Source organism: Schistocerca gregaria, chromosome 5 (assembly GCF_023897955.1).
Source record: "Schistocerca gregaria isolate iqSchGreg1 chromosome 5, iqSchGreg1.2, whole genome shotgun sequence".
Lineage (NCBI taxonomy): Eukaryota > Metazoa > Arthropoda > Insecta > Orthoptera > Acrididae > Schistocerca > Schistocerca gregaria.
In genome coordinates this window covers 69,905,419-69,931,275 of record NC_064924.1, presented here as the reverse complement: position 1 = coordinate 69,931,275, position 25,857 = coordinate 69,905,419, and the positions used below count along the sequence as shown (strand labels likewise).

The 25,857-nt window shown below is 40.3% G+C and overlaps 1 protein-coding gene across 1 annotated transcript in view; it reads left to right on the top strand.

The window, feature by feature from the left end:
• LOC126272162 (mitochondrial potassium channel ATP-binding subunit-like) overlaps window positions 1-25,857 on the top strand; it is a 196,568-nt gene that overhangs the window by 12,156 nt on the left and 158,555 nt on the right. Inside the window, exon 2 of the mRNA XM_049974794.1 lies at window positions 19,330-19,425. Within this exon, the coding sequence (XP_049830751.1) occupies window positions 19,349-19,425 (77 nt within the window). The 5' untranslated portion in view covers window positions 19,330-19,348. The remainder of the gene's footprint in view (window positions 1-19,329; window positions 19,426-25,857) is intronic.

The following is a 25,857-nucleotide window of genomic DNA, read 5'->3' as shown; positions in this document are numbered from 1 at the left end:
TGGTTAGACTCTGGTGTTCCCTCTAGTGGTTGACTCCTGGCGATGAAGCTCTTTCTCGACTTCAGTCGATGGACTACAGCCTGATGGTCATGCAGTGGATGTCAGGGATCATAAGTTTGCTTAGCCCACTCTAATCAGCAGCAACAGCCCTCCTAATAGTAATGGGAGCTATGCCACCAGTCAGGTAGATTTTATCGACTGGAGTTGGCTTCATACATCCCGACAAGTTTGGACGGTCTCACTGATTGCAATATCAACTTGCTAACCTGTTTGGTGTGAGTGGATGCACTCCACACAGGCGAAGCGTACTGTGCAGCAGACACACCCAAAGCAAGAGCCGAAATTCTCAGGATAGGTGGACTTGCTTTCCAGGTGGTGGATGTGAACTAACTTTCAGCTTGGTGTTATGGCAATGTTTCTTGAAGGACAGAGTTCAGTCACGGGTAACACCCAGGTATACTGGTGTTGAACAATGCTCCAATCGTTTGCCTTGTATTGTAACGTCCAGTTCCCGCCGAGATTCTCTATTCTTCAAGTGAAATGCTAACACCTGAGTCTTGTTGGGATTCGGCTTTAGATGATTGGCTTGTAGTAGGAGCCTAGCGTATCTAGCGCGGAAGTCAACTTTTCCTTTAATTCTTCAAACGTCTTTCCTTGAGCAGGAACTGCATTATCGTCAGCATAGGTGAAAAGCCTGAAATTTTCCGTTATGGGCTAGTCATTACTGTAAACACTGAAGAGCACAGGGACGATCACACTGCCCTGAGGTAAGCCATTCTTTTCTATGTGTCATCTGCTCTTCTTACCGTGGAGAGAGACTTGGTATCTTCTGTTCTGCAGGAGAGTACCAATAAGGGATGTTAGTTGGTAATCCGTGGAGAGTTGGTAAATTTTCCTCAGCAACTTCTGGTAGTTGATAGTGTTATATGCAGCTGTTAGGTCGACAAAGGCAACTCCTGTTATCTTACCCTGTTCGAAACCATCTTCGATGTGTTGAGTGAGGTTCAGTATCTAACTGCAGCACTACTTTCCAGGTCGAAAGCCAGCTTGTTTCTCCTAAGATGCCTCTAATTTGGTTAAGAATAAGACGCTCGAAGACCTTGAAACAGTGGCATAACAGTGATAGTGGGCGAAAGTTTTTAGGGTCGTTTGATTCCTTGCCAGGCTTAACTAGTGCAACCACACGATCTTTCCTCCAGAGCTTGGGAATATATAACCTTGATACACATTCATTAAACATTCTAAGCAGCCATTTTAGAGTGGTATGGCCAAACTTCTTGATCTGTTCTACTTTGATCTCATCGATGCCAGCAGCTTTGTTCAATTTCAAGGTGGAGATGGCAGTCTAGTTCATCCAAGGTGAATGGTTCTCGGAAGTTATGGTTCTCGCATCCTGGGGTTCGTTCCAGGTACTTCTATGTACAACGACCTTTAGTCTTCCCATTCATTAGTAACTGTGTTGCAATGTGGTCTGCTGTCATTGCAGAGATGTCTCTAGATTTCGGTGGGTACTCCTATGTACAACGACCTTTAGTCTTCCCATTCATTAGTAACTGTGTTGCAATCTAGTCTGCTGTCATTGCAGAGATGTCTCTAGATTTCGGTGGGTCACCACTCAGGTTTTCCAGGAGATTCCAAGCCCACCTACTATTTAATTTCACGCCAAGGCTCTCTACCAACGAATCCACTTAACTTCGCGATTTACTGAGATAGTTTGCAGCAATTCCTCACCAACCTCGATAGTGTCATCAGCAAATGGGTCTACATCGAAAAGGTCTTTGTAGTGGTTCATTAGCTGTTTGCTGTCATTAGTCAGTCCTTGTATGTAACTTGTTCTACAGGCTTTTGGAATAGTCCTTCTTGAAACCGTTAGGACGCATTTGACAAATGCATCAACATCACAGATTGCGGTGGAATCTTGGCAATCTCTGTGTCGGCATTCTGAAAATTAAATCTTCGTATGAAAGGCATCTCTTGTGACATTACCATGACATTCACTTTTCAGATTACAGGTCTATGTTGTATGAATGGGATGGGCTTACCCATCATCTTGACACAGTTCCAAGCAACTTTTGATGACACGAATATATTACCGGGGTTGTAGCCTCTCCTCCACCGACCACTGTTAAAGGATGCCGACCGCTTTGGATCATGAATTAGCAGAAGAATACGATTCTCTGCCCAGGTCTCTAGTTTTTCACCATTGGTACCTGAGTTTGGCTATCCCCATGATGTGCTTTGGCAGTTGTAATCGCCAAGGGCGAAGTTTACGTCCTGGTAGTTAAAGTTGTTACATGCTTCAAACGTGAAGTCGACTCTGGGAGGCTTGTATATAGAAGTAGCGCAGAAGTGTGGCATACATACTGAAAGAATCTCGATGTCATTCCTGTCGGTCAGCGAGGTTAACGTGATATTTAGGTTTGGTCTGCTGAAAATGGCACTACCATATTTATCATGAGACCATTCCAGAACAAGTTTCATGCCTGCAATTTTGGGGCGATGGCTACTGTAGCCTCAGTGAGTCTCTTGTACTAAAAGGATGTCACATTTATATTCCGCACATAAATCAGCCAGTAAGGTCTCTTTGGCACACGAAAATCCCTCAATATTTATCGAGATCATAACAAGTGATCTTAAAAAAGACCCTTTAGGAAGATTACTACTTCTGTGTGGACTGGTGGTGGAAGAATCAGCCGCTGCTAATGTGCAACGTTGCTTAGGGTGCGCCCGACTGTACTGATTTTTCATTGTGTAATCCATACAATCTTCGGGGAGGCTTCTTGCTTGCACAACAAATGTAAAAGACTATGATAAATTGGTATTATGTATTGATGCACAAATTTGTTTGTAATATTACTACGTAATCGCTTAATCCAAAGCAAATTCATTATCTGTTTCGTCAGTGCAAACATTAAAACATAGTGGGATGTCTGAGTTCACAAACAATACTCTTCTGATGAGCTGTTTCGGCAGATTCATTCTAGGAGTTTGTATATTCATAAGCAGTTACTCAAAGGAAAATCTAAAAAATTACGAGAGGCAGGAAAACATGCACAGTATGAACACAGGTTTCATTTAAGCAATTGTTTTAAATATTTTGTGTAGTATGAGGTATGTGTCATGTTATTTGAAATTCAAATATACTTCACTTTATGCTGTTTTATTGTCACATTTTCTTAATAGAAAAACCAACAGTAAAAATTAACATGACAGTCAGAAAGAGCGTGAAAAACATATAAAGGTGTTGCAGGGTAGGTTGTGCTGAGAAATACTCGTCAAGAAAAAATTGGTACAGTGCGCCATTTTTTAGTTAATTAGCAACAAAACTAGCGAGTCGGCTGTTTCATGCACAAATTTAACCAGCCCACCAGAGATGGTGTCGCCAAATGTGTGCATTTGATTTCCTAAAACCGAACAAGAGAGCTATACAAAAATTGGACTCAAGACAGTCGTAAGGATTTTATCCAAGCAAGAGGCTGAGCAATCTCAACTATTACCATCTACGATAAGAGACCAAATGATACTATTTGTATCTGATGGGTCACTCGAATCTGTGTGAGCAGTGGCCCGATTGGCTAACGGCAACTTGGAATTAGCGCAACATGTCGAATTTTTTCTTAACATTTATTTCTGAGCACAACCTACCCTGCAACACCCATACGAGCTATTCAAGCTGTTTGTGACACCTTGTATATGAGAACAAGGTATGAGATTAGTAGAACACAGGTTGATTTGACTTTTATTCAGCTGAACGTTGTAAGAAAGTAAAAATTTTACAGCTGTCAACCTTTAATCTAGTTTGAATTTTTTGGGTTTCCTTCCACTGGTAATCTGTAGTAAGATAATGGATCGTTTATTACCGTATGATATACTACTTGTCATTTACTACAATATTATGTACATTTTCACAGGTCAGTAAACCTTTTAATCACAACTTCTGGAAGTCACTCTTCATTTCTCTTACGATGATCTTGATCTTGATCCAGCATTCTTCCATTACGATCTTTCCTTAAGTGAATAATGTGACAGATTGGGGAAAATTCTTCGAATTGCATCTTTACTTTACTTCTTGAAAATGCTTCACGAATACCACATATCTCCTGGATATTATCCAGCCTTTCCTCAGAGTTATTCTGTGCATGTCTGTATCTGTTGAGAACCAGAATACTACGGTGTATCACCTCTGTAACAACTGTCTGTACATCCTGGGACAACATATTTGAATGGCATCTAAAAAATGCTGTTTAATTACTTATAATACTGATGTACTATAACTGCCTTTATAGACAGATCAGCGCTCTTTGGAAGTCTAGGGGAAACGTTTTATCAGGCTTTACACATGGTATAACAACAGAAATGAAAACGATCACAATCAGTATTTCGCTAAATACACTACTACATCTGTAATAAGTCGTCTTCACAAGATTGCCACTTGTCATTACTCCAGCTTGGGTACAATCAGCTGACATCATGTGAACACACCACATTTTAAACGATTTACTGCACACAGAGACATTTCAGCAAATTTCTGCAAGGACAGATTGTTGCATATGGACAGACCTAAGTAAGTAATGATTCTTTTATACCATGCTGATTTATTTATGTATTTAACCTGACCAGATTAGGGCCATCAGGCCCTCTCTTACATCAGACCAGTGTTCCACACATGCAGCATTTCACACATCAGAGTTACATCATGACAATAGTTTAAATGAGAAAATTAGATTACTCTAGTGACAATATGAATAAAGTGTAGTGACTACGATCTAATAAAGTAAATGTGGCAGTATTTTTACAACAGGTGCTATACATGCAGATTATGATAAAAGCAATAATAATAACAGTAAAAATCAAATAATAATGATAAACATGACTAAGACATAATAAAGTAAATACCTTCAGTATTTTTACAACAGGTGCTATACATACAGATTATGATTAAAGCAATAATAATAACTGTAAAAATCAAATAATAATGACAAACATGAGAAAAATTGGCAGTAGTAATGCAGATTTGTAGAGATGTACATTAGTATCTTAGTGTGTAAAGTAGATGTTTCCTAGTATAGCGAGTTTTGGGGAAGGGAGATTTAAGGAGCAGGAAAGAGGGAAGTAATGAGGCGAAGTGCATTCATGTACAGAGGAAGGCATTACTGTTGCTTAAGTAGATACGTCATTAACTGTTTTTTGAAGCTGGGCATGTTTTCTAGTTCTCTAACATAACGAGGGAGGTTATTCCAGAGTTGGGTTCCCGCTACTGTAAAGGACTCGGAGAACGTGACTGAACGATGCAGTGGAACGGAGAGGATTTTATTATAATGGGAACGTGTGTTTCTGTCATGTTGTTCTGACATGAGCGTTAGGAACGAGGAGAGATATGATGGACAGTGTACATTTATAAGGCAGTAGATGAGACAGAGTGTATGGAAATGTCTGTGTTTGTCTGCATGCAGCCAGGACAGTTGTGCATATGCTGGTGAAATGTGATCGAAAAGTTGATAATACAAATAATAACAAAAATTACACAAGAAAAAATACTTAGAGATAAAAAAATAGTTATGTAGAGAAACAAACAATTTGATAATACATTAGTTAAGTTATGGTCAGATCCTCGCATACTGTCAGACCTGACTTCGCAAGATTCTTCTTTGCTCTGAAGATTTCAGATCTTTTCCTATAGGATGTAAATTTCACTATTATAGGTCTTGGTTTTGTAGAACTTGGCGACCTACAACCCACTCTATGACTTCTGTCAATGTCATTCAGAGTCACCTGGACGCCTTGCTTTTCTTGGACAAGGTTCATTACTAGTTCATGTGTGTCCTCTCTGCTGCTCTCTGAAATGCCGAACAGTCTGAGATTGTTGCGTCTCTGATATTGTTCGAGCTCGTCCGTCTTCTCGATCGTGTTCTGCTCGAGCAGTCGTGCTTTCTCCTCAATTGCTTTTAACGATGTGTCAAGTGCACTGATCTCGCTCGCATTCGCCTCCAGAGTTTTCTGTATTTTGTCCATCACTGGTGCAGTGACGGCAGCAGTGATGGTTTGAATAAAGAGCCCGAGCGTCTCCTTAGCCTGCAGCGCAGCATTCACCTCAGCCTTCACGAGTGCAGCGATGTCAGCGATGCCGGGCGGTGTAGACTCCACGCCTGTGCTGTCGCCGGCCTGGCCGTTGGTTGCACTGCGTGTTGTTCGGCGATTTTCCATTTTAAGTGCGATTCCGTGTAATTGGTGCTCAGTATGTGATGTAAAATACGACACTCGGCAGTAGATATACGGCTTTAGTATATGTAGACTAACCTAACTGCTTAAAACACCTCCAGATTTCACGTAAACTTGCGAACCAAGCTAACGCATCCCACTAACTTGCCGCCATGTTTATTATTTATTTATTTGTATGTGTTTCCATTTGATTTCATTATGTACAGATTGTACAAATGTAATATAGGACAAGTCGATTTAGTCTAATGTCTTGAAACAGTTAGCCAACATATCACAATATAAAACATTAAAATGGCAATAATGATCATAACAATGATAGTATTAATGATAGCAATGCTGCATACATTTTTCTCTCAAGTTATATTTTGTTGTTAAAGTTATTTACACACTTTTACCTCAAATGACTACAGAACAGACATACAAAAACGTATGATGTATGCAATATATTCAAATGATTATAGTAGATATATACAGGCAACAATAACTTTCCTCATTACTTATACATATTCTCCTCTACATCATAAAATTCTGTTTCAGATTAAATATTCGTTAAGAGGTGGATGTCTTTTCACTTATACTAGACTCTTAGGAAAAGACTTTACCAATTGGGCACCTGGGTAGATGCGTAGGATACAGTTTGAAGCATTACATAGACAGACTCACGTAATTTTATATAAATGTACGCCACGAAAACGATGGAAAGCACAAAAATACGTACTAATCTTTTCTTACTATAAATAACCTCATATCCAAATAACTATATTAATTTTGTGAAATATAGTTATAATTTCGTAAATAACATTTCAGAGGTATAGTGACAGTCAGCCTGCGGTTGACTGCAATCGACTACACTTTTTTGTTTAAGAAAGTAAGTGAAGAGCGTTCCTACTCGGATCTGTGTCTCTCTTGTCTTTTAGCCTTGAGAATGATAGGACGCACTACAGCTGCATTACGTGTGTATCAGTATGTATGGACAAATCTGATGTGAATATCATGTATTAACTTGAGAAGCATTTGCGATTAAATTGATGTAATTTAGTTAAGTCTCATGAGCTCTCATTTCAATACTTCCGCTAATAAATGTAAGTTACATAAAATACTTTAATGTTTTGTTGTTACAGCCAGTGACCGATACAAGCTTAATGGATTATGGCGTGGAGACACAATAGCTAAATACAATTAGTATTCTGCCATTTACTCATTTGCAACTTGCTACAGAGTCCCCGAGATTGATTGGTGGTCATCTCAAAGCGTTTGCAAACTTGGATGCAAGTGCAGAACTTTAAATGATCTGGTCATACTTTCCAAGCTAAGATAGCATTTTCCCCACAAATACCGTTACCACCCCCACAAAACTGAGGTGGATATTAAAAGATGTAATCTTCTCTCAATTTTACAGCATTTCTCTAGAAGTCTATTTGGCCACCACCAAAAATGCATCGACCATCAACAATGGGCGTCTGCTCGATTACCTTCAATTTCTATTTGAAACCAAATTTTAGTAATTCTGTGTGATCAGACGCGTCACATTGCTGAAGCACAGTGACCAATTTTCGTCTAAAGCAAAGTGGTAGTTTATTCATTTTTATGAAACGGGAGGTCAAAAGTGATTGCCACCTCTCGGCCAGTCGGCGATGACCCTGCAGTTTTTCTCAAACAGTTTTAGGTAAACTATCTGGTGAAAAACTCCATTTTTGCGTTACTTTTTGCTTCATATGTCAGATTAATGATTTCTCAAAACGTCTATTTTCCAAGTCATTGAGAAAAATTACAGACAAGATGCTTGATAAACTATTACCCATCACTAAGATATCGCCAAATCAGTAAATTTTTCCATTAAAGGTACAGGACCTGAAATTAAGGCTAAATTGCAAGAAGTCTAACAACTCTATAATTTCACTTCCTTCCATTGTTTTACGTATTAGTAAATTACATTTAATTATTTGTGATGTTTTGTCAACTGCTATATCCATGAACTTATTTGTCACATCACAGGAAGAGCAAATTGTATCATCTGGGATAACCATATTGGATATCTATATTGAATGCTACTATTAATGTTGAAAATCTTGTAAAATTTGTACTCTTATGTTTTTTTATCAAGTATGTTACTTAGTTCACCATTGGGAGCATACTCACTGCTTTTAATAAGTCTTACTTGTCAAGTCTGTTTTATCTAAGCTCTTTCAATGGGAATTTTTGGTTTCATTAACTTTAATCTACGTTTTTATAGTGGGTGAAACAGAAATTGAGAATCATCAATTTATCTGTTTAGCTCCAGTTGGAACTTATTGAATGGATCTTTACTAACTTTGTTTATGCCATTCTGTTTAGAATAATGCTTTTTTGTCAACACAATTTTTCTCAAAGAGTAACATTGTTATGTTACCCTTATCAGCTTTAATACCTAGAGTTTCCAATACCATCAATTTCCTTTTTATTCAAATTTTTAACGATCTTAAGTTCCCACATATTATCACTATTTGCGGTGGATGCTTCATGTATGTCTTTGCTTTCCTCGTTTCTGGTTAACTTGGCAGTAGTACAAACTGCTATTACCTCAGAAATCATTTTTATCATCTGGCATAGTTAAATGGTACTTCAAGTTATGTTGAAGTCCTATTTATAATACGCATATCTCTCTCTTTTGTTAAGCTATCTATCACTTAAATTTATATGCTTGCTATAAAATTTAATTTGTGTTTCCGACTCAGCTATATTTTCATTAGTCGAGAATTATCACAGGTTATAAATTTTCATATGACGAATACTATTACAACTGATACACAGCACTTTTATCCCTACTTAACACTTCATTAGCCACTGTGCTGCACTGTGCTGGAGTTAGCAAATTACCTAATTGAAAATTTAGATTATACAAAGGGATATTAAGTTGTTGAGTAAGTTTGTTGCTTCTCTGATCTCTGCTTTTATCCAACTTATCTTCACTTTACATGTAATATGATGTGAGATGGGTTCTAGATCTGGACTCCTGCACACCTTGGAATGAGATCAGGTTGTAAGCGATCTTTCAGGGCAAACAGCGACTGGTGAAATTAAGCATGTGGGACAACCACAAAACACAGTCAGTATTTTTTATTGATGGATTTTGTTTAGTTTAAAAAGAGCATCCTCAGAAACTATTAAGTTTTTTGCTGTGGTATTTACAAAATGTTACAATATGGAATATTAAACTGACATAATAGGAAATATTCCATTTATAATATTAAACTTACATTCAAAATAATTGGCATATTATATTACCGACATCAGAGATTAAGTTAGTTATACATCAGTATTTGTAACATTTGCAATCATGCGCATCCAACAATAACACACTACTTTTTACTGAATGTGACAAAGTAATACATAAACACTAAAGCAAAAAGAAAAATCGCAGCACCAAGAAAGAGTTTAGCAACATTAATGAACGTTGGTAGGCATGCTTCTACACCTGAAAGATGTCTATTCGTGTTTCATGCAAGTCACAGAAGAGTTGCGCTAGTACGGCTACTATGAGGAAGCGAATCAGGTTTGCTATAAATACACGCTGTAACTGTCATGAGTGTTAGTTAAACTTGTTATTGGATGTGGTAAGTAAATGTTAGTCAAGAATGGCTATTAGGTAACAGAGATGTCACTATCAACACCTCTCTGAACTTGAACAAGGTCATGTAATAGTGCAACGAGAAGCTAGATAAGATATTGCAGAAAGACTTGGAAGGAATGTAGCTGCTGTACACGACTGCTGACAACAGCAGTCATTAGAATGTATGGTCGCAAGAACAGTGATCTCTGGACGGCTATGTGGCACTACCGAGTGGGAAGATCATCATGTTTGGCTTATGGCTCTGGCTTGTGCCACAGTGATACAATGAACTGTTACAAATCAGTTACTTCAAGGAAAGCTCAGAGCCAGACAACCTCAAGTGTGCATTCCACTGACAACGAAACCAACCGCCGTTTACTACTTCAATGGTGTCTGATGAAAGCTGGTTCTGCCTCAGTGCTAGTGTTGGCCATATGTTGGTTATAAGGAGACCAACCTGCCTGATTGCTAGACACACTGGACATACATCTGGAGTTATGGTTTGGTGTGTGAGTTCATATGAGAGCAGGATATGCTCTAGTGCTTATTCCATGCACCCTGATGGCAAAACGGCATGTAAATCAGATGATCTGACCTGTTGTCCTGCCATTCATCCCATGCATTCCACAGCGTGTTTTCCAACACGATAACGCTCGCCCCACAGAGCGCTGTTGTAACCCAGCACGCTCTACAGAGTCGACATGTTGCCTCTGCCTGTTCGAGCACCATGTCTGTCTCAATCGATCTTATATGGGCCATTATTGGATGACAACTCCAGTGTCATTCACAAACCGCATTAGCCATCCCTGTACTGACTGACCAAGTGCAACAGGCACAAAACTCCATCACACAAACTGACGTCTGGCACCTCTACAACACAATCCACGCACCTCTGCATGCTTGCATTCAACATTCTGGCGGTTTCACCAGCTTTTAATATATGTACCAGCACTTCACATTTGCAGTGACTCATCTCACACTTTCATAAAGCTGTGGTATTGAGATGTTAGTTAAATATGTTACCTAGACAATTGCATTCCCTAATTTCATTATTCTACATTAATTATCTTTTTAATGCTGCGATTTTCTACAATCAGTGTGCATTTGAATGTAATTCACAAAAAACAGTTTGATTTAACTACCACATTGTTATCAAACTATGGTAAATAATTGCCATTTGTTAGTAAATACATTTCAATTGATATAGAAAATATAATTTAAATGTGAAATGTCGGTTTTATGGGCATATATATAAAATGAGTTACCACAAGTCATGCGATAGCGATTTACAGATAGTGGTAGTATTGCGTACAAGAGGTATAAAAGGGGAATGCGTTGGCGTAGCTGTCGTTTGTGCTTTGGTGATACATGCGAAAATGTTTCCAACTTGATTATGGCCACACGACAGGAATTAACAGACTTTGATCGCGGAATGGTAATTGGAGCTAGTAGCATGGGACATTCCATTTCGGAAATCGACAAGGAATTCAGTATTCCGAGATCCACAGTGTCAAGTGTGAGCCGAGGATACCAGATTTCAGGCATTACCTCTCACCACAGACTACACACTGGCCAACGGCCTTCACTGAACGACCAAGAGCAGCAGCGTTTGTGGAGAACTCTCAGCGCTAGCAGAGAAGCAACATTGCGCGAAATAGCTGCGGAAATCAATGTAGGCTGTTTGAGGAACGTATTTGTTAGGACAATGCGGCTCAATCTGGCGTCAGTGGGCTATGGCAGCAGACGACTTGGCCTGCAGCAGCTCTCCTGGTCTCAGGATCATATCGGTTGGACCCTGGACGACTGTAAAACTGTGACCTGGACAAATGAGTCTCTATTTAAGTTGGTAAGATGGGGCTCGAGTGTGGCGCAGACCCCACGAAGGTTGCCAATAAGGAAGTGTGCAAGCTGGTGTTGGCTCCATAATGGTGTGTTTTGCATTTACATAGAACGGACTAGGTCTCTGATCCAACTGAGCCGATCATTAATGGGAAATGGTTATTTCGACTACTTGGATACTGTCTTCAGCCATTTATGAACTCTAAGTTCCCAAACGACGACGGAATTTTTATGGATGACAAAGCGCCATGACACTAGGCCAAAACTGTTCGGAATTTGTTTGAAGAATATTTTGGACAATTCGAGCGAATGATATGGCCACCCAGAACTACCGACATGAATCCCTTAAACATTTAGGGTATATAATCAAGAATTCAGTTTGTGTACAAAATCCTGCACCGGCGACATTGTCGTAAATATATAGAGGCAACATGGCTCAGTATATTTGCAGGGGACTTCCAGCGGCTTGTTGAGTCTATGTCACGTCGAGATGCTACATTATGCTGGACAAAAGTAGGTCCAACACGATATTATGAGGTATTTCATGACGTCTGTCACCTCAATGCGGATGCGTCACTCTTGAATTTGCAGTGAACGCCATGTAGCATGGTTGGTGAAGTTTGGATGCACAGTAGCACAGGTACTCCAGAAGACATGTTGACCAATCGTAATCAGACATATAGTGTGCGCCCGAGTTTATTCTGTACTGTGCAGAGCGGTTTTACAACTGGTTTTAGGATTCTACGTGTCATCTTTCAAAAATTTATTTTGAAGAATTTGATCAATAAGAGTGGAAAACGCAAATCTCACGCAATATTACCAGAGCAGGCTAGAGAAACAGTGTTTCGTGTGTATCAGTACATTAAGAGGGAACTGAAAGCGGCATCCGCGTCTGATCACGAATTACCTCCCGGTGTTGCGAAGTGCCAAGAACGAACAGCTGAGGCGTAAGGTATCGGGATGAGAACTGTTCAGCGGACCACGAGTGAAGCCAGTGCATCTGCTGAAGAGAACGAATCACCTATTTTTGTCTCCTAGTTAGTGCCGAAATCGAAAGTGATTTGTAAGTGATCTCGACGGTTTCATCAAGAGTGTCTTACGCTGCAAAAATGTGACATTTATAGTAAAGGTGAATTCCTATGCCAGATAAACTATGTTCATACATGAAAGAAGCCGACAGTTTCAACGGGAGCAGGTCTACTGTGCTCAGAATATTAAGAGAAATAGGATTTAAATATAGAAAGATCAATGACGGAAATAACTACTCTTGGAGAGAAGTTACGTTGTAGAAGCAAGAACTGCTTTCTTGAGAAAAATGCAGGAGATGAAACAACCTAGATGGAATGAACATGAATCAGAACCATTCAACACCAATGTGTTGGAAGACAAGTGAGCATGTTGGAAAGCTGAAGGTTCCTTTGGGCAAAGGAAGACACCTTTTTGCGCATCCCGCTGGTTCTGCAGAGACAGACTTCATACCAGAAAGTTAATTAATATTTAAAGTATAAAAGTGGACGCATTCAGATGACTACCAATCTGAAATTACTTCCGCTGTCTTCAAGAGGTGCTTTGAACAACAGCTACTTCCATATCTGTGAGGTAATTCTGTTATTGTCCTGGACAAAGCAAGCATGCTTTCTGCTCAAGTTAATAAGGCACCCTACTACAAAGGTCATTAAGTATGAAATTATTTCATGGCTGTCTTCACGTCACAAAACAGGATAGACCTACTTGTGCTCGTTAATATTTAAAAGCTGTACTGATTTTTTTTGTGTATATGTGGGTGTTCATATTTTTCTCGCCGTGGCTTTTCCTATCTGGGCTTTGAATATCACACAACAGATAAATAATAAAAATTGTTACTAATAGTATGTGATCAGTTTATACAAACTTTGCGCGTATGAGAATGGCTGTTTGCGTAAGGTCCGGTCATTGTAAATTGATCGTGATTTTCTGGTAAATATCGGACTTTGTAGTTTTAATAATTCCAAAGCTTTGGTTCGTACTGGACCTTGATATAATTTGTAACACGAAACCTTTAGCCTTGCCAAGACGCCATTTAATTGGAACAGTAGCTTGCAACATCAATGAAACACAAGATTAAATAATATGACCGTATTCACAAGATATTATACTAAATTGTATAACACAGGCACTTACATTAATTCTGATGCTATGTGCAACTATGAGTATGCCTAGTGAGATTGCGTCTCTATATATATAATAATGGCGGTGTGTCAAAATATTATCGGCTTCCAGAACAAAAATGGTGCCGTCTTCTCGGCAAGACAAATGAACCGCGTAATTATTCGAATGTTTCAGCGGCTGCACGCCACAATCGATACAACCGCTTATACTAATTAACATCTTATATATTTTTTTATTTATGTTCTGAACTTACATCTACATTTTTGCTATGTATCCATGCCCATCCTACAAATGTGCCTTTAAATTGCTCCCTGAATTGTGAGGCGAAAGGACGAATCTCCACGCGAGCAATTCACCCTAGAGCACATTCAGTACAATATTTACATACATATTCAAAAATAATTCATGGTATACATTATTTGAATGAGACGCGTGCTCCCAGAAGATTTCAGTGTTGGTACTGAGGCTGCTGCGCATGCTCAGTCGCGTGTATTTCAATCTGGCAGGAGCAGTTAGTTGAACTCGCGATATAGTTCGTGCGCGCAAGACATCACTCTGACACGACATTCCAAGAAGTTTTTATACAAAAAATATGCACTAACAATTAAAACAAGTACAATAATTTTAAAACTACTACATACGTTGAAGCAAAATACATTCCAATATTGGTCATTGTCCCTCACGGAAAGTATAAGATTTAAAATGTCTTTCAGTTTCAGATTAGCTGTCGTTATACGACATGTCGTCCTTTGCAGTTCATATACGTAATACATCTAATAATAATGCAAAGGTGACCATTGTTTTAGTTGCTCGCCTAACGTAAATGTTATTGCATATCGACGTCACTGTTCACAGATTAGACAACCGATATGTGGGCACGTTCATTCATTGCACTGAAAACACTGTATTCCTAGGCCATGCGTCGCGTGATTGAAGACCAGGCGATTTCCATTCCACAACATAAGTTTCGTGAAGGCATGGCTGTAAGACTTCGGGCGGCAAACTACTGATATCGATCCTCGATTTGTCCAGGTAGGAGTGGCCGTCGTATTCCGAGAACATTACATTTCCAGAAGTCCCATCCAAAATTCCTCCTACCGTGGAGTTGTCTTCAATGCTTTTGTGCGTCGCAACCGTAGGTCCAGTGGTTTACCAGTTCCTTATTTTGCACAGTTACATCGTGGTAAATGTCATTAGGCGGTGCACTATAAATGTTGTTGGACTTTACATGCACAGTTCCATCGCGCTCACAGTTTACCTGGCGACGTACAAAGAATGTTTGTTATCAAGTTCTTACATAAATATTTATCGCGATCATTCTCATAGCGATATATGAAGAATAGTTTTAACAATTTTGCAGACATACTTCATCGCGGTTACAGGCATTGAGACATATGCAGAACATCTTTAAAGCAGTATATTTCACATAAGTCTCAGAGTTTTTACACATTTTGATACATTTTGCAAATTGTGATCATATTTATATACCAACATATTACATTTTGTTCTTCACCAATACAGATAATTACAAACATATAAATTACATTTTTATACGGAATACAAGTATTTACATAATTTTACAGACATTACAGATTTATGAACCAAATTTTGCATTCGCGCAACGATTAGACCAGAAATTGGAAAAGTTAGACAGAACATCTATATACATCAGCAAACAATTCCAAGCGCACATATACCAATGGACAAACGTCTAGATTCAAACCTGTGGAATTCTCACGTTAGGAGTGTGTGTCATGTGTGTATACGGCCTTGGCTTCACATAAACATGTGTTATGCAGTATGAAGTGCATTTAATTCGTTCCTAGGTGATAGCGTTTGGTTGTTGTGTGGTTTTGTGTATACGTCAATCAGTCACGAATAGTCCTTGACAGACGCTACAGTTACTCAATTGTTGTTGTTGTGGTCTTCAGTCCTGAGACTGGTTTGATGCAGCTCTCCATGCTAATCTATCCTGTGCAAGCTTCTTCGTCTCCCAGTACCTACTGCAACCTACATCCTTCTGAATCTGTTTAGTGTATTAATCTCTTGGTCCCCTCTACGGTTTTTACGCTCCACATTGCCCTCCAATGCTAAATTGGTGATCCCTTGATGCTTCAGAACATGTCCTACCAACCGATCCCTTCTTCTAGTCAAGTAGTGCCACAAACTTCTCTTCTCCCCAATCGTGTTCAATACTTCCTCATTAGTTATCTGATCTACCCATCTAACCTTCAGCATTCTGCTGTAGCACCACATTTCGAAACCTTCTATTCTCTTCTTGTCCAAACTAGTTATCGTCCATGTTCCATACATGGCTACACTCCATTCAAATACTTTCAGAAACGACTTCCTGACACTTAAATATATACTCGATGTTAACAAATTTCTCTTCTTCAGAAACGCTTTCCTAGCAATTGCCAGTCTATATTTTATATCCTCTCTACTTCGACCATCATCAGTTATTTTGCGATAGCAAAACTCCTTTACTACTTTAAGTGTCTCATTTCCTAATCTAATTCCCTCAGCATCACCCAACTTAATTCGACCACATTCCATTATCCTCATTTCGCTTTTGTTGATGTTCATCTTATACATTCCTTTCATGACACTGTCCATTCCGTTCAACTGCTCTTCCAAGTCCTTTCTGTCTCTGACAGAATTACAATGTCATCGGCAAACCTCATAGACTTTATTTCTTCTCCATGGATTTTAATACCTACTCCGAATTTTTCTTTTGTTTCCTTCACTGCTTGTTCAGTATACAGATTGGATAACATCGGGGAGAGGCTACAACCCTGTCTCACTCCCTTCCCAACCATTGCTTCCCTTTCATACCCCTCGAATCTTATAAATGCCATCTGGTTTCTGTACAAATTGTAAATAGCCTTTCGCTCCCTGTATTTTACCCCTGCCACCTTCAGAATTTGAAAGAGAGTATTCCAGTCAACATTGTCAAAAGCTTTCTCTATGTCTACAAATGCTAGAAACGTGGGTTTGCCTTTCCTTAATCTAGCTTCTAAGATAAGTCATAGGGGCAGTATTGCCTCACGTGTTCCAATATTTCTACGGAATCCAAACTGATGTTACCCAAGGTCAGCTTCTACCAGTTTTTCCATTCCTCTTTAAATAATTCGCGTTTGTATTTTGCATCCATGACTTATTAAACTGATAGTTCGGTAATTTTCACATCTGTCAGCTCCTGCTTTCTTTGAGATTGGAATTATTATATTCTTCTTGAAGTCTGAGGGTATTTCGCCTGTCTCATACATCTTGCTCACCAGATGGCAGAGTTTTGCTACTGGCTCTCCCAAGGCTGTCAGTAGTTCTAATGGAATGTTGTCTACTCCTGGAGCATTGTTTCGACTCAGCTCTTTCAGTGCACTGTCAAACTCTTCATGCAGTATCGTATCTCTCATTTCATCTTCATCTACATCCTCTTCCATTTCCATAATATTGTCCTCAAGTACATTGCCCTTATATAGACTCTCTATATACTCCTTCCACCTTTCTGCTTTCCCTTCTTTGCTTAGAACTGGGTTTCCACCTGAGCTCTTGATATTCATACAAGTGGTTCTCTTTTCTCCAAAGGTCTCTTTAATTTTCCTGCAGGCAGTATCTATCTTACCCCTAGTGAGATAAGCCTCTACATCCTTACATTTGTCCTCTAGCCATCCCTTCTTAGCCAATTTGCACTTCCTGTCGATCTCATTTTTGAGACGTTAGTATTCCTTTTTGCCTGCTTCATTTACTGCATTTTTATATTTTCTCCTTTCATCAATTACATTCAATAGTTCTTCTGTTACCCAAGGATTTCTACTAGCCCTCGTCTTTTTACCTACTTGATCTTCTGCTGCCTTCACTACTTCATCTCTCAAAGCTACCCATTCTTCTTCTACTGTATTTCTTTCCCCCAGTCCTGTCAATTGTTCCCTTATGCTCTCCCTGAAACTCTGTACAACCTCTGGTTCTTTCAGTTTATTAAGGTCCCATCTCCTTAAATTCCCAACTTTTTGCAGTTTCTTTAGTTTTAATCTACAGTTCATAACCAATAGATTGTGGTCAGAGTCCACATCTGCCCCTGGAAATGTCTTACAATTTAAAACCTGGTTCCAAAACATCTGTCTTACCATTATATAATATATCTGATACCTTTTAGTATCTCCAGGCTTCTTCCATGTATACAACCTTCTTGTATGATTCTTGAACCAAGTGTTAGCTATGATTAAGTTGTGCTCTGTGCAAAATTCTATCAGGCGGTTTCCTCTTTCATTTCTTAGCCCCAATCCATGTTCACCTTCTACGTTTCCTTCTCTTCCTTCTCCTACTACCGAATTCCAGTCACCCATCACTATTAAATTTACGTCTCCCTTCACTATCTGAATAATTTCTTTTATTTCATCATACATTTCTTCAACTTCTTCGTCATCTGCAGAGCTAGTTGGCATATAAACTTGTACTACTGTAGTAGGTGTGGGCTTCATGTCTATCTTGGCCACAATAATGCGTTCACTATGCTGTTTGTACTAGCTTACCCGCATTCCTATTTTTTAATTCATTATTAAACTGACTCCTGCATTACCCCTATTTTATTTTGTATTTATAACCCTGTATTCGCCTGACCAAAAGTCTTGTTCCTCCTGCCACCGAACTTCACTAATTCCAACTATATCTGTCTTTAACCTAGCCATTTACCTTTTTAAATTTTCTAACCTACCTGCTCGATTAAGGGATCTGAGATTCCACACTCCGATCCGTAGAACGCCAGTTTTCTTTCTCCTGATAACGACGTCCTCCTGAGTAGTCCCCGCCCGCAGATCCGATTGGGGGACTATTTTACCTCCAGTATATTTTACCCAAGAGGACGCCATCATCATTTAACCATACAGTAAAGCTGCATGCCCTCGGGAAAAATTATGGGTGTAGTTTCCCCTTGCTTTCAGCCGTTCGCAGTACCAGCACAGCAAGGCCGTTTTGGTTAGTGTTACAAGGCCACATCAGTCAATCATCCAGACTGTTGCCCCTGCAACTACTGAAAAGGCTGCTGCCCCTCTTCAGGAACCACATGTTTGTCTGGCCTCTCAACAGATACCCCTCCGTTGTGGTAGCACCTATGGTACGGCTATCTGTATCGCTGAGGCACGCAAGCCTCCCCACCAATAGCAAGGGCCATGGTTCTCGGGGGGGGGGGGGGGGGGGGGGTTAGTCAATTATGTTGTCTCAAAAATATTTTCATCGCACTTGCGTAAATGTCGTCATAACATTTGCGTTACAATTTAGGCTGATGTTATACATGTACGTTCGGTGAAGGCGAAATCTCTTCTTTCTTCTTCTGCTAGTGGCTGGATCAGCTGAAACAAAATTTTTATGCTACCTTATTTCCTTGCAGTAGTACTGAGAGGCACGTGTGTTGTATAAATATACACTTTATTTAATCATTACTAACAGATATACGTTTACTGCTTAGAATGAAATATTCTTAAGTCTCGATGAGCGTAAAGCCCAAGGATGCTATTCGTTTTTGTTTTCTGCAACAGGTATGCACCAGGACGCATTATGTTGACAATTACATATGGACCGTGGTACAGCAGACGCCACTTCGCTTTCCGCCGTTGTAGTGTAGAAGATTTATGGTGAGTACACAATTGTACTTGCATCGCTACGTTGACTCCCTACTTTCGCTTAATAGTACTAGAGTAGTATCTGTTTCTTGCATTAACAAGCTGCGTCAACGTGTTTAGTACTTCTCTTATCTTTTCATCGTGCGACTGCTGCTAAGGTAATAGCTTCGGCAGCGGATCGCTCCACTCATTTGATTCTTTGTGGTCGAACATAAGCTCGTTAGGTGTATAGGTTGTGTCATAAGTATTCACGTTGTTGTGAACTTCTTCAAATAGTGAAACATAACTTACCCAATTAGAATACTGTGTAGGTATATATGTCCTTATGAATCTGTTCAAAAAATGGTCAAATGGCTCTGAGCATTATGGGACTTAACTTCTGAGGTCATCAGTCCCCTAGAACTTAGAACTACTTAAACCTAACTAACCTAAGGACACCACACACATCCATGCCCGAGGCAGGATTCGAACCTTCGACCGTAGCTGTAGCACGGTTCCAGACTGTAGCGGCTAGAACCGGTCAGTTCTTTGAAAATTCGTTTAGTGGTGTTAGATTGTGGGCTAAACGTCGAGATAAAGACGCTCGTAATGCTATTGTCCTTTAAGAATTTTCGCTATTTGTACCCTGTGTAGTACGTGGCGTTGTCAGATAAAATTGCCTTGGGTTTACCTATGGGAGGAATGTAGTTACGTGAGAATCGTCTCATGATTGCATTAGCCCTTCCAGATTTTATCGTGTACAGCTTAACATGTTTAGAAAATATGCCATAAAATGCTAAAATATACTTCCCACCAGCGCTGCTTGCTGGATGTGGAGCACTTATGTCCGTACTTAACAGTCTCCAGAGGTTTGGTGGGAAGTATGAAATGTAGATCTGTCTTTGAAGATAGGTTCTGAGGCTTAGATTTGTGACAAGATATGTACGTTTTAAGTACATTGTGAATTTTTCGTCTCATATTAGTGAAATAACAATCCGTGCTAAGTGTTGCAAGGGACTTCTTCGTTCCATAAAGTCCCCAAACTAAGTGTGTGTGCCAGATTAAGTTGTGTTCCGTGTCCTTGGGAATACATAAACATCAGTTAGAGCCATCAGGATGACGACGATAGAATAACACGTCATTATAGTATATAAGATAACGGCTATACAGTGGATGATCAGGCCGATCTATGACTGAAGTTCTTACCTTGTTCCAGTGAGGATCAGATTTTTGTAAAGCTGCTATATTTCTACTCAAATCAATCTAATATTGGTAATACCGTTTATCCTGCATTAGGAGTACTCTGTAGTCCTTGACATTATCAAGATCAGTTTTACAATCATCCATATCTTGTGGAAGATGGGACAAAGCATCAGCAATATTGTTGTCTTTACCCTTAATGTATACAATCTCAAATGAATAAATCTGCAGAGATAAAGCACTGCGTGATAATGTAGGATGAACTATCTTATATGTTGACAAAAATGTCAGAGCTTGGTGATCTGCATAAATTTTCGTGTGTTTACCGTACAAATAATAGTTGAACTAATTGAACACCTAGACAATAGAAAGAGTTTCAAGTTCAGTACTTGAATAAGTATGTTCACATTCACTTAAAATACAGCTTGCAAATCCCCAATGATTTTTACATGTTCCTCTCCTCCAGTCTTAACTACTTGAAATAGGCAACAACCCAAGCCACTGCATGACGCGTCACACATCACACAAAAATCTCAACTAAAGTCTGGATGGTCTAACATGTTTGGAATCACCAATGCGTGCTGAATGTTATTAAAATCTTGCTGGCACTGCTCAGACCAGATCCATACCTGATTCTCCTTATGTAAATCTACACTCCTGGAAATGGAAAAAAGAACACATTGACACCGGTGTGTCAGACCCACCATACTTGCTCCGGACACTGCGAGAGGGCTGTACAAGCAATGATCACACGCAGAGCACAGCGGACACACCAGGAACCGCGGTGTTGGCCGTCGAATGGCGCTAGCTGCGCAGCATTTGTGCACCGCCGCCGTCAGTGTCAGCCAGTTTGCCGTGGCATACGGAGCTCCATCGCAGTCTTTAACACTGGTAGCATGCCGCGAGAGCGTGGACGTGAACCGTATGTGCAGTTGACGGACTTTGAGCGAGGGCGTATAGTGGGCATGCGGGAGGCCGGGTGGACGTACCGCCGAATTGCTCAACACGTGGGGCGTGAGGTCTCCACAGTACATCGATGTTGTCGCCAGTGGTCGGTGGAAGGTGCACGTGCCCGTCGACCTGGGACCGGACCGCAGCGACGCAAGGATGCACGCCAAGACCGTAGGTTCCTATGCAGTGCCGTAGGGGACCGCACCGCCACTTCGCAGCAAATTAGGGACACTGTTGCTCCTGGGGTATCGGCGAGGACCATTCGCAACCGTCTCCATGAAGCTGGGCTACGGTCCCGCACACCGTTAGGCCGTCTTCCGCTCACGCCCCAACATCGTGCAGCCCGCCTTCAGTGGTGTCGCGACAGGCGTGAATGGAGGGACGAATGGAGACGTGTCGTCTTCAGCGATGAGAGTCGCTTCTGCCTTGGTGCCAATGATGGTCGTATGCGTGTTTGGCGCCGTGCAGGTGAGCGCCACAATCAGGACTGCATACGACCAAGGCACACAGGGCCAACTCCCGGCATCATGGTGTGGGGAGCGATCTCCTACACTGGCCGTACACCTCTGGTGATCGTCGAGGGGACACTGAATAGTGCACGGTACATCCAAACCGTCATCGAACCCATCGTTCTACCATTCCTAGACCGGCAAGGGAACTTGCTGTTCCAACAGGACAATGCACGTCCGCATGTATCCCGTGCCACCCAACGTGCTCTAGAAGGTGTAAGTCAACTACCCTGGCCAGCAAGATCTCCGGATCTGTCCCCCATTGAGCATGTTTGGGACTGGATGAAGCGTCGTCTCATGCGGCCTGCATGTCCAGCACGAACGCTGGTCCAACAGAGGCGCCAGGTGGAAATGGCATGGCAAGCCTTTCCACAGGACTACATCCAGCATCTCTACGATCGTCTCCATGGGAGAATAGCAGCCTGCATTGCTGCGAAAGGTGGATATACACTGTACTAGTGCCGACATTGTGCATGCTCTGTTGCCTGTGTGTATGTGCCTGTGGTTCTGCTAGTGTCATCATATGATGTATCTGACCCCAGGAATGTGTCAATAAAGTTTCCCCTTCCTGGGACAATGTATTCACGGTGTTCTTATTTCCATTTCCAGGAGTGTAGGAGATGCTTACTGTTCAATAGTTGTTGTGACAGGAAACGTCGAAAGAAAGAACAGAGTCCTAGAAATGATTTCAGTTGCTCTTTTGGCGTGAGGACTAGGAAAATTCCTAATAGCGTCCAACTTACCTTGATCAGGTCTTATACCTTGTGCATTAATTATGTGTCCAAGATACCTATTCTCACTACAAGCAAATTTTGACTTCTTTAGGTTAGCTGTTGAACCAGCCTCTGCAAATTTAACCGGAATCATTTTAAGGGTGTCAAGTTGTTCATTCCAAGTCTTAGTAACTATCAGAAGGTCGTCGACATAATGTGTAATAATCTCAACCAACTTGTCACCAAGCACAGTATCCGAAGCAGTGATAAATACGCCTGAGCTGACGCTCAATCCGAATGGAAGAACACAGAATTGATATGTTCGCTCTCCCGAATATGAAAGCAGTATGTTTTCTGGAATCAGGCGTGACTGCGACTTGCCAAAACGAATTTGGTAGGTGTAAGTAGGCTGTTTAGGCTTTTTTAAATTGTAACACCACCTCTGTATGAAAATCACTGGCTGTGCTGTGTGCAGTCTGTGGCTAGTTGGCATTGTTGTAATACTCGCCATTGTAGCGTTGGGCAGTTGGCTGTTAACGGCGAGTAGCGTTGCGCAGTTGGAGGTGAGCCGCCAGCAGTGGTGGATGTGGGGAGAGAGATGGCGGAGTTTTGAAATTTGTAAGAATGGATGTCATGAACTGCTATATATATTATTACTATTAAGGTAAATAGATTGTTTGTTCTCTATCAAAATCTTTCATTTGCTAACTATGCCTATCAGTAGTTAGTGCCTTCCGTAGTTTGAATCTTTAATTAGCTGGCAGTAGTGGCGCTCGCTGTATTGCAGTAGTTCGAGTAACGAAGATTATGGTGAGGTAAGTGATTTGTGAAAGGTATAGGTTAATGTTAGTCAGGGCCATTCTTTTGTAGTGATTATTGAAAGTCAGATTGCGTTGCGCTAAAAATAATATGTGTCAGTTTAAGCACAGTCACGTATAATTTTTCTGAGGGGACGTTTCATGTGTCGACCCTTAGCCGAGGATACTCACTGGAATCTTCTGATTTTTTCTTGTAGTTTGTGTAATTAGTGTAGATATTGTTTATTGCTAGTGTGTAATTGTAGGAAGAATCTCCTTTGTAGTTGCAGTCTTTCATTGTTGTACAGTAAAACAGTTGTGGCATGCATGTAGATTTGCACCAAGTATTTCGCAGATACACTTGCAATTAACTAGATATTATTTTCAGTGCTATGTTAATGTGTTCTCTTATTTTTGGTCTTCAATGTGCTTATATGTGTTATCGTGTGAAATATTGTGACAATAATGGCGTGTGAAAAACGTAATACTAGGCTCTTCAATGTGCTTTTATGTGTCATCGTGTGAAATATTGTGACAATAATGGCGTGTGAAAAACGTAATACTAGGCTCCAAAGTAAACTGAGAAATGACAGTCAAGACGAAAGCAGTGTGTTAGCGCCACCATGTAATGAATTAACTAATGTTCAAAGTAGTATAATTTGGTAATTGTGCATAGGGAAATGGAGCGGGCTGCAAATAATGGTGTAGGCAGTGAAACAATTAGTGAACAGGGAAGCATTATCGATCGATCGGTCGGCAACAGCTCGCCTGAGGATTCCGAAATGACAGGACACAATCTTGCAAATACTGTAGATTCAGGTTTTGCGTCCTCGCCGTTTTCTCATATGAGTCAAGACACATTTTCTGCTTGTTAAAATGTGAATGTTGCCGGTGCAAATTCACTGCCGAAAAGCACTGAGGAACATGTTTCAGACACCAGTTCTTTGTTATTACAATTAATGCAACAAATGGGAGAAAAGCTTTAAAAGTTAGACACAATGGAACAAAATCTTCAAAAGTTAGAGACAGTGGAACAAAATCTTCAAAAGTTAGACACAATGGAACAAAAGCTTCAACAGTTAGACTTAGTGGAACATACGCTTGAACAAACATGTGAAGATTTAACTACTGAGTTGCATAAAATCGAATCGAAATGTCAAAAAGTCTGTAATGACGTAAAAACACAAATTTCTGAGCATTTCCATCCTATTTTTTCGCGGCATGAAAATACATTACAGAATCAAGAATCAGCCATAAAAGAACTGCAAACTATTGTTCATGAAAATCATGAGACGTTGCAAGCTAAAATTGACTCAGTTGCATCTACCGATTCGGTTACGCAACTTTCAAAAACTCAGCAAAACTTAAAGGACACAGTAGATACGATTTCAACACAAATGAACACTCTGAAATTTGGTTCAGTAAAACACACTGAGGAAATAAGTACACTATCGGAAAAAGTAGCCGAACTTTCGGATCAGTTCATTAACTTATATGCAAAGGTAGATGATGATGTGAATGACACAGAAGAGTGCGAACAAATTAGGAAATTCAAACAAAATCAGAATCAAATTAATATGCAACACCAAAGAGAAATCGGGGAAGTACAAGATCAGCTGACACAGGTAATAGAAGAATTACGTATTTCAGAGGACACTCGCGCTCCAACACGGGAAGAGGGACTTAGAAATACGGAAAAGCCACAAAATAATAACACAGGGCATTTCGGAAATTATGGAAGAAATTGGCAAGGTGCACCGAATTTTGAGATGGAACCGCCGACACGACGTAACAATGACCGATATGCTACCCGCCGACACGATGATTTTGACTATAAGATGTTCATTACTACACGTTAAATCAAAACATTTAAGAATTCTGGCAACGACATTCATCCACAAGCGTGGCTCCATCAGTTCTCTCATTGTTTTCCTCCCAACTGGTTAATAGAGCACAGATTAGAATTTATGTGTGGCTACTTGGAGAATGAACCAGCTGTAAGAATGCGATCGGTCATTCACGACTGTCACAGTGAAGGAGAATTTTATCATGCCTTTCTCTCAGCATATTGGTCTCAAGCTACACAAGACCGAGTAAAACATAGCATCATGATGATGAAACACTTTGAACAATCTGAATTTTACTGTCTTGTCAAATATTTTGAAGACATGTTGTATAAGAATCAATATCTTTCAAACCCATACAGCCCTTCAGAACTCATCCGCATTTGCTTAATGAAATTGCCGGAACATTTAAGGAATATTATTTTGACAGGACGACGCAAAGACGACATTG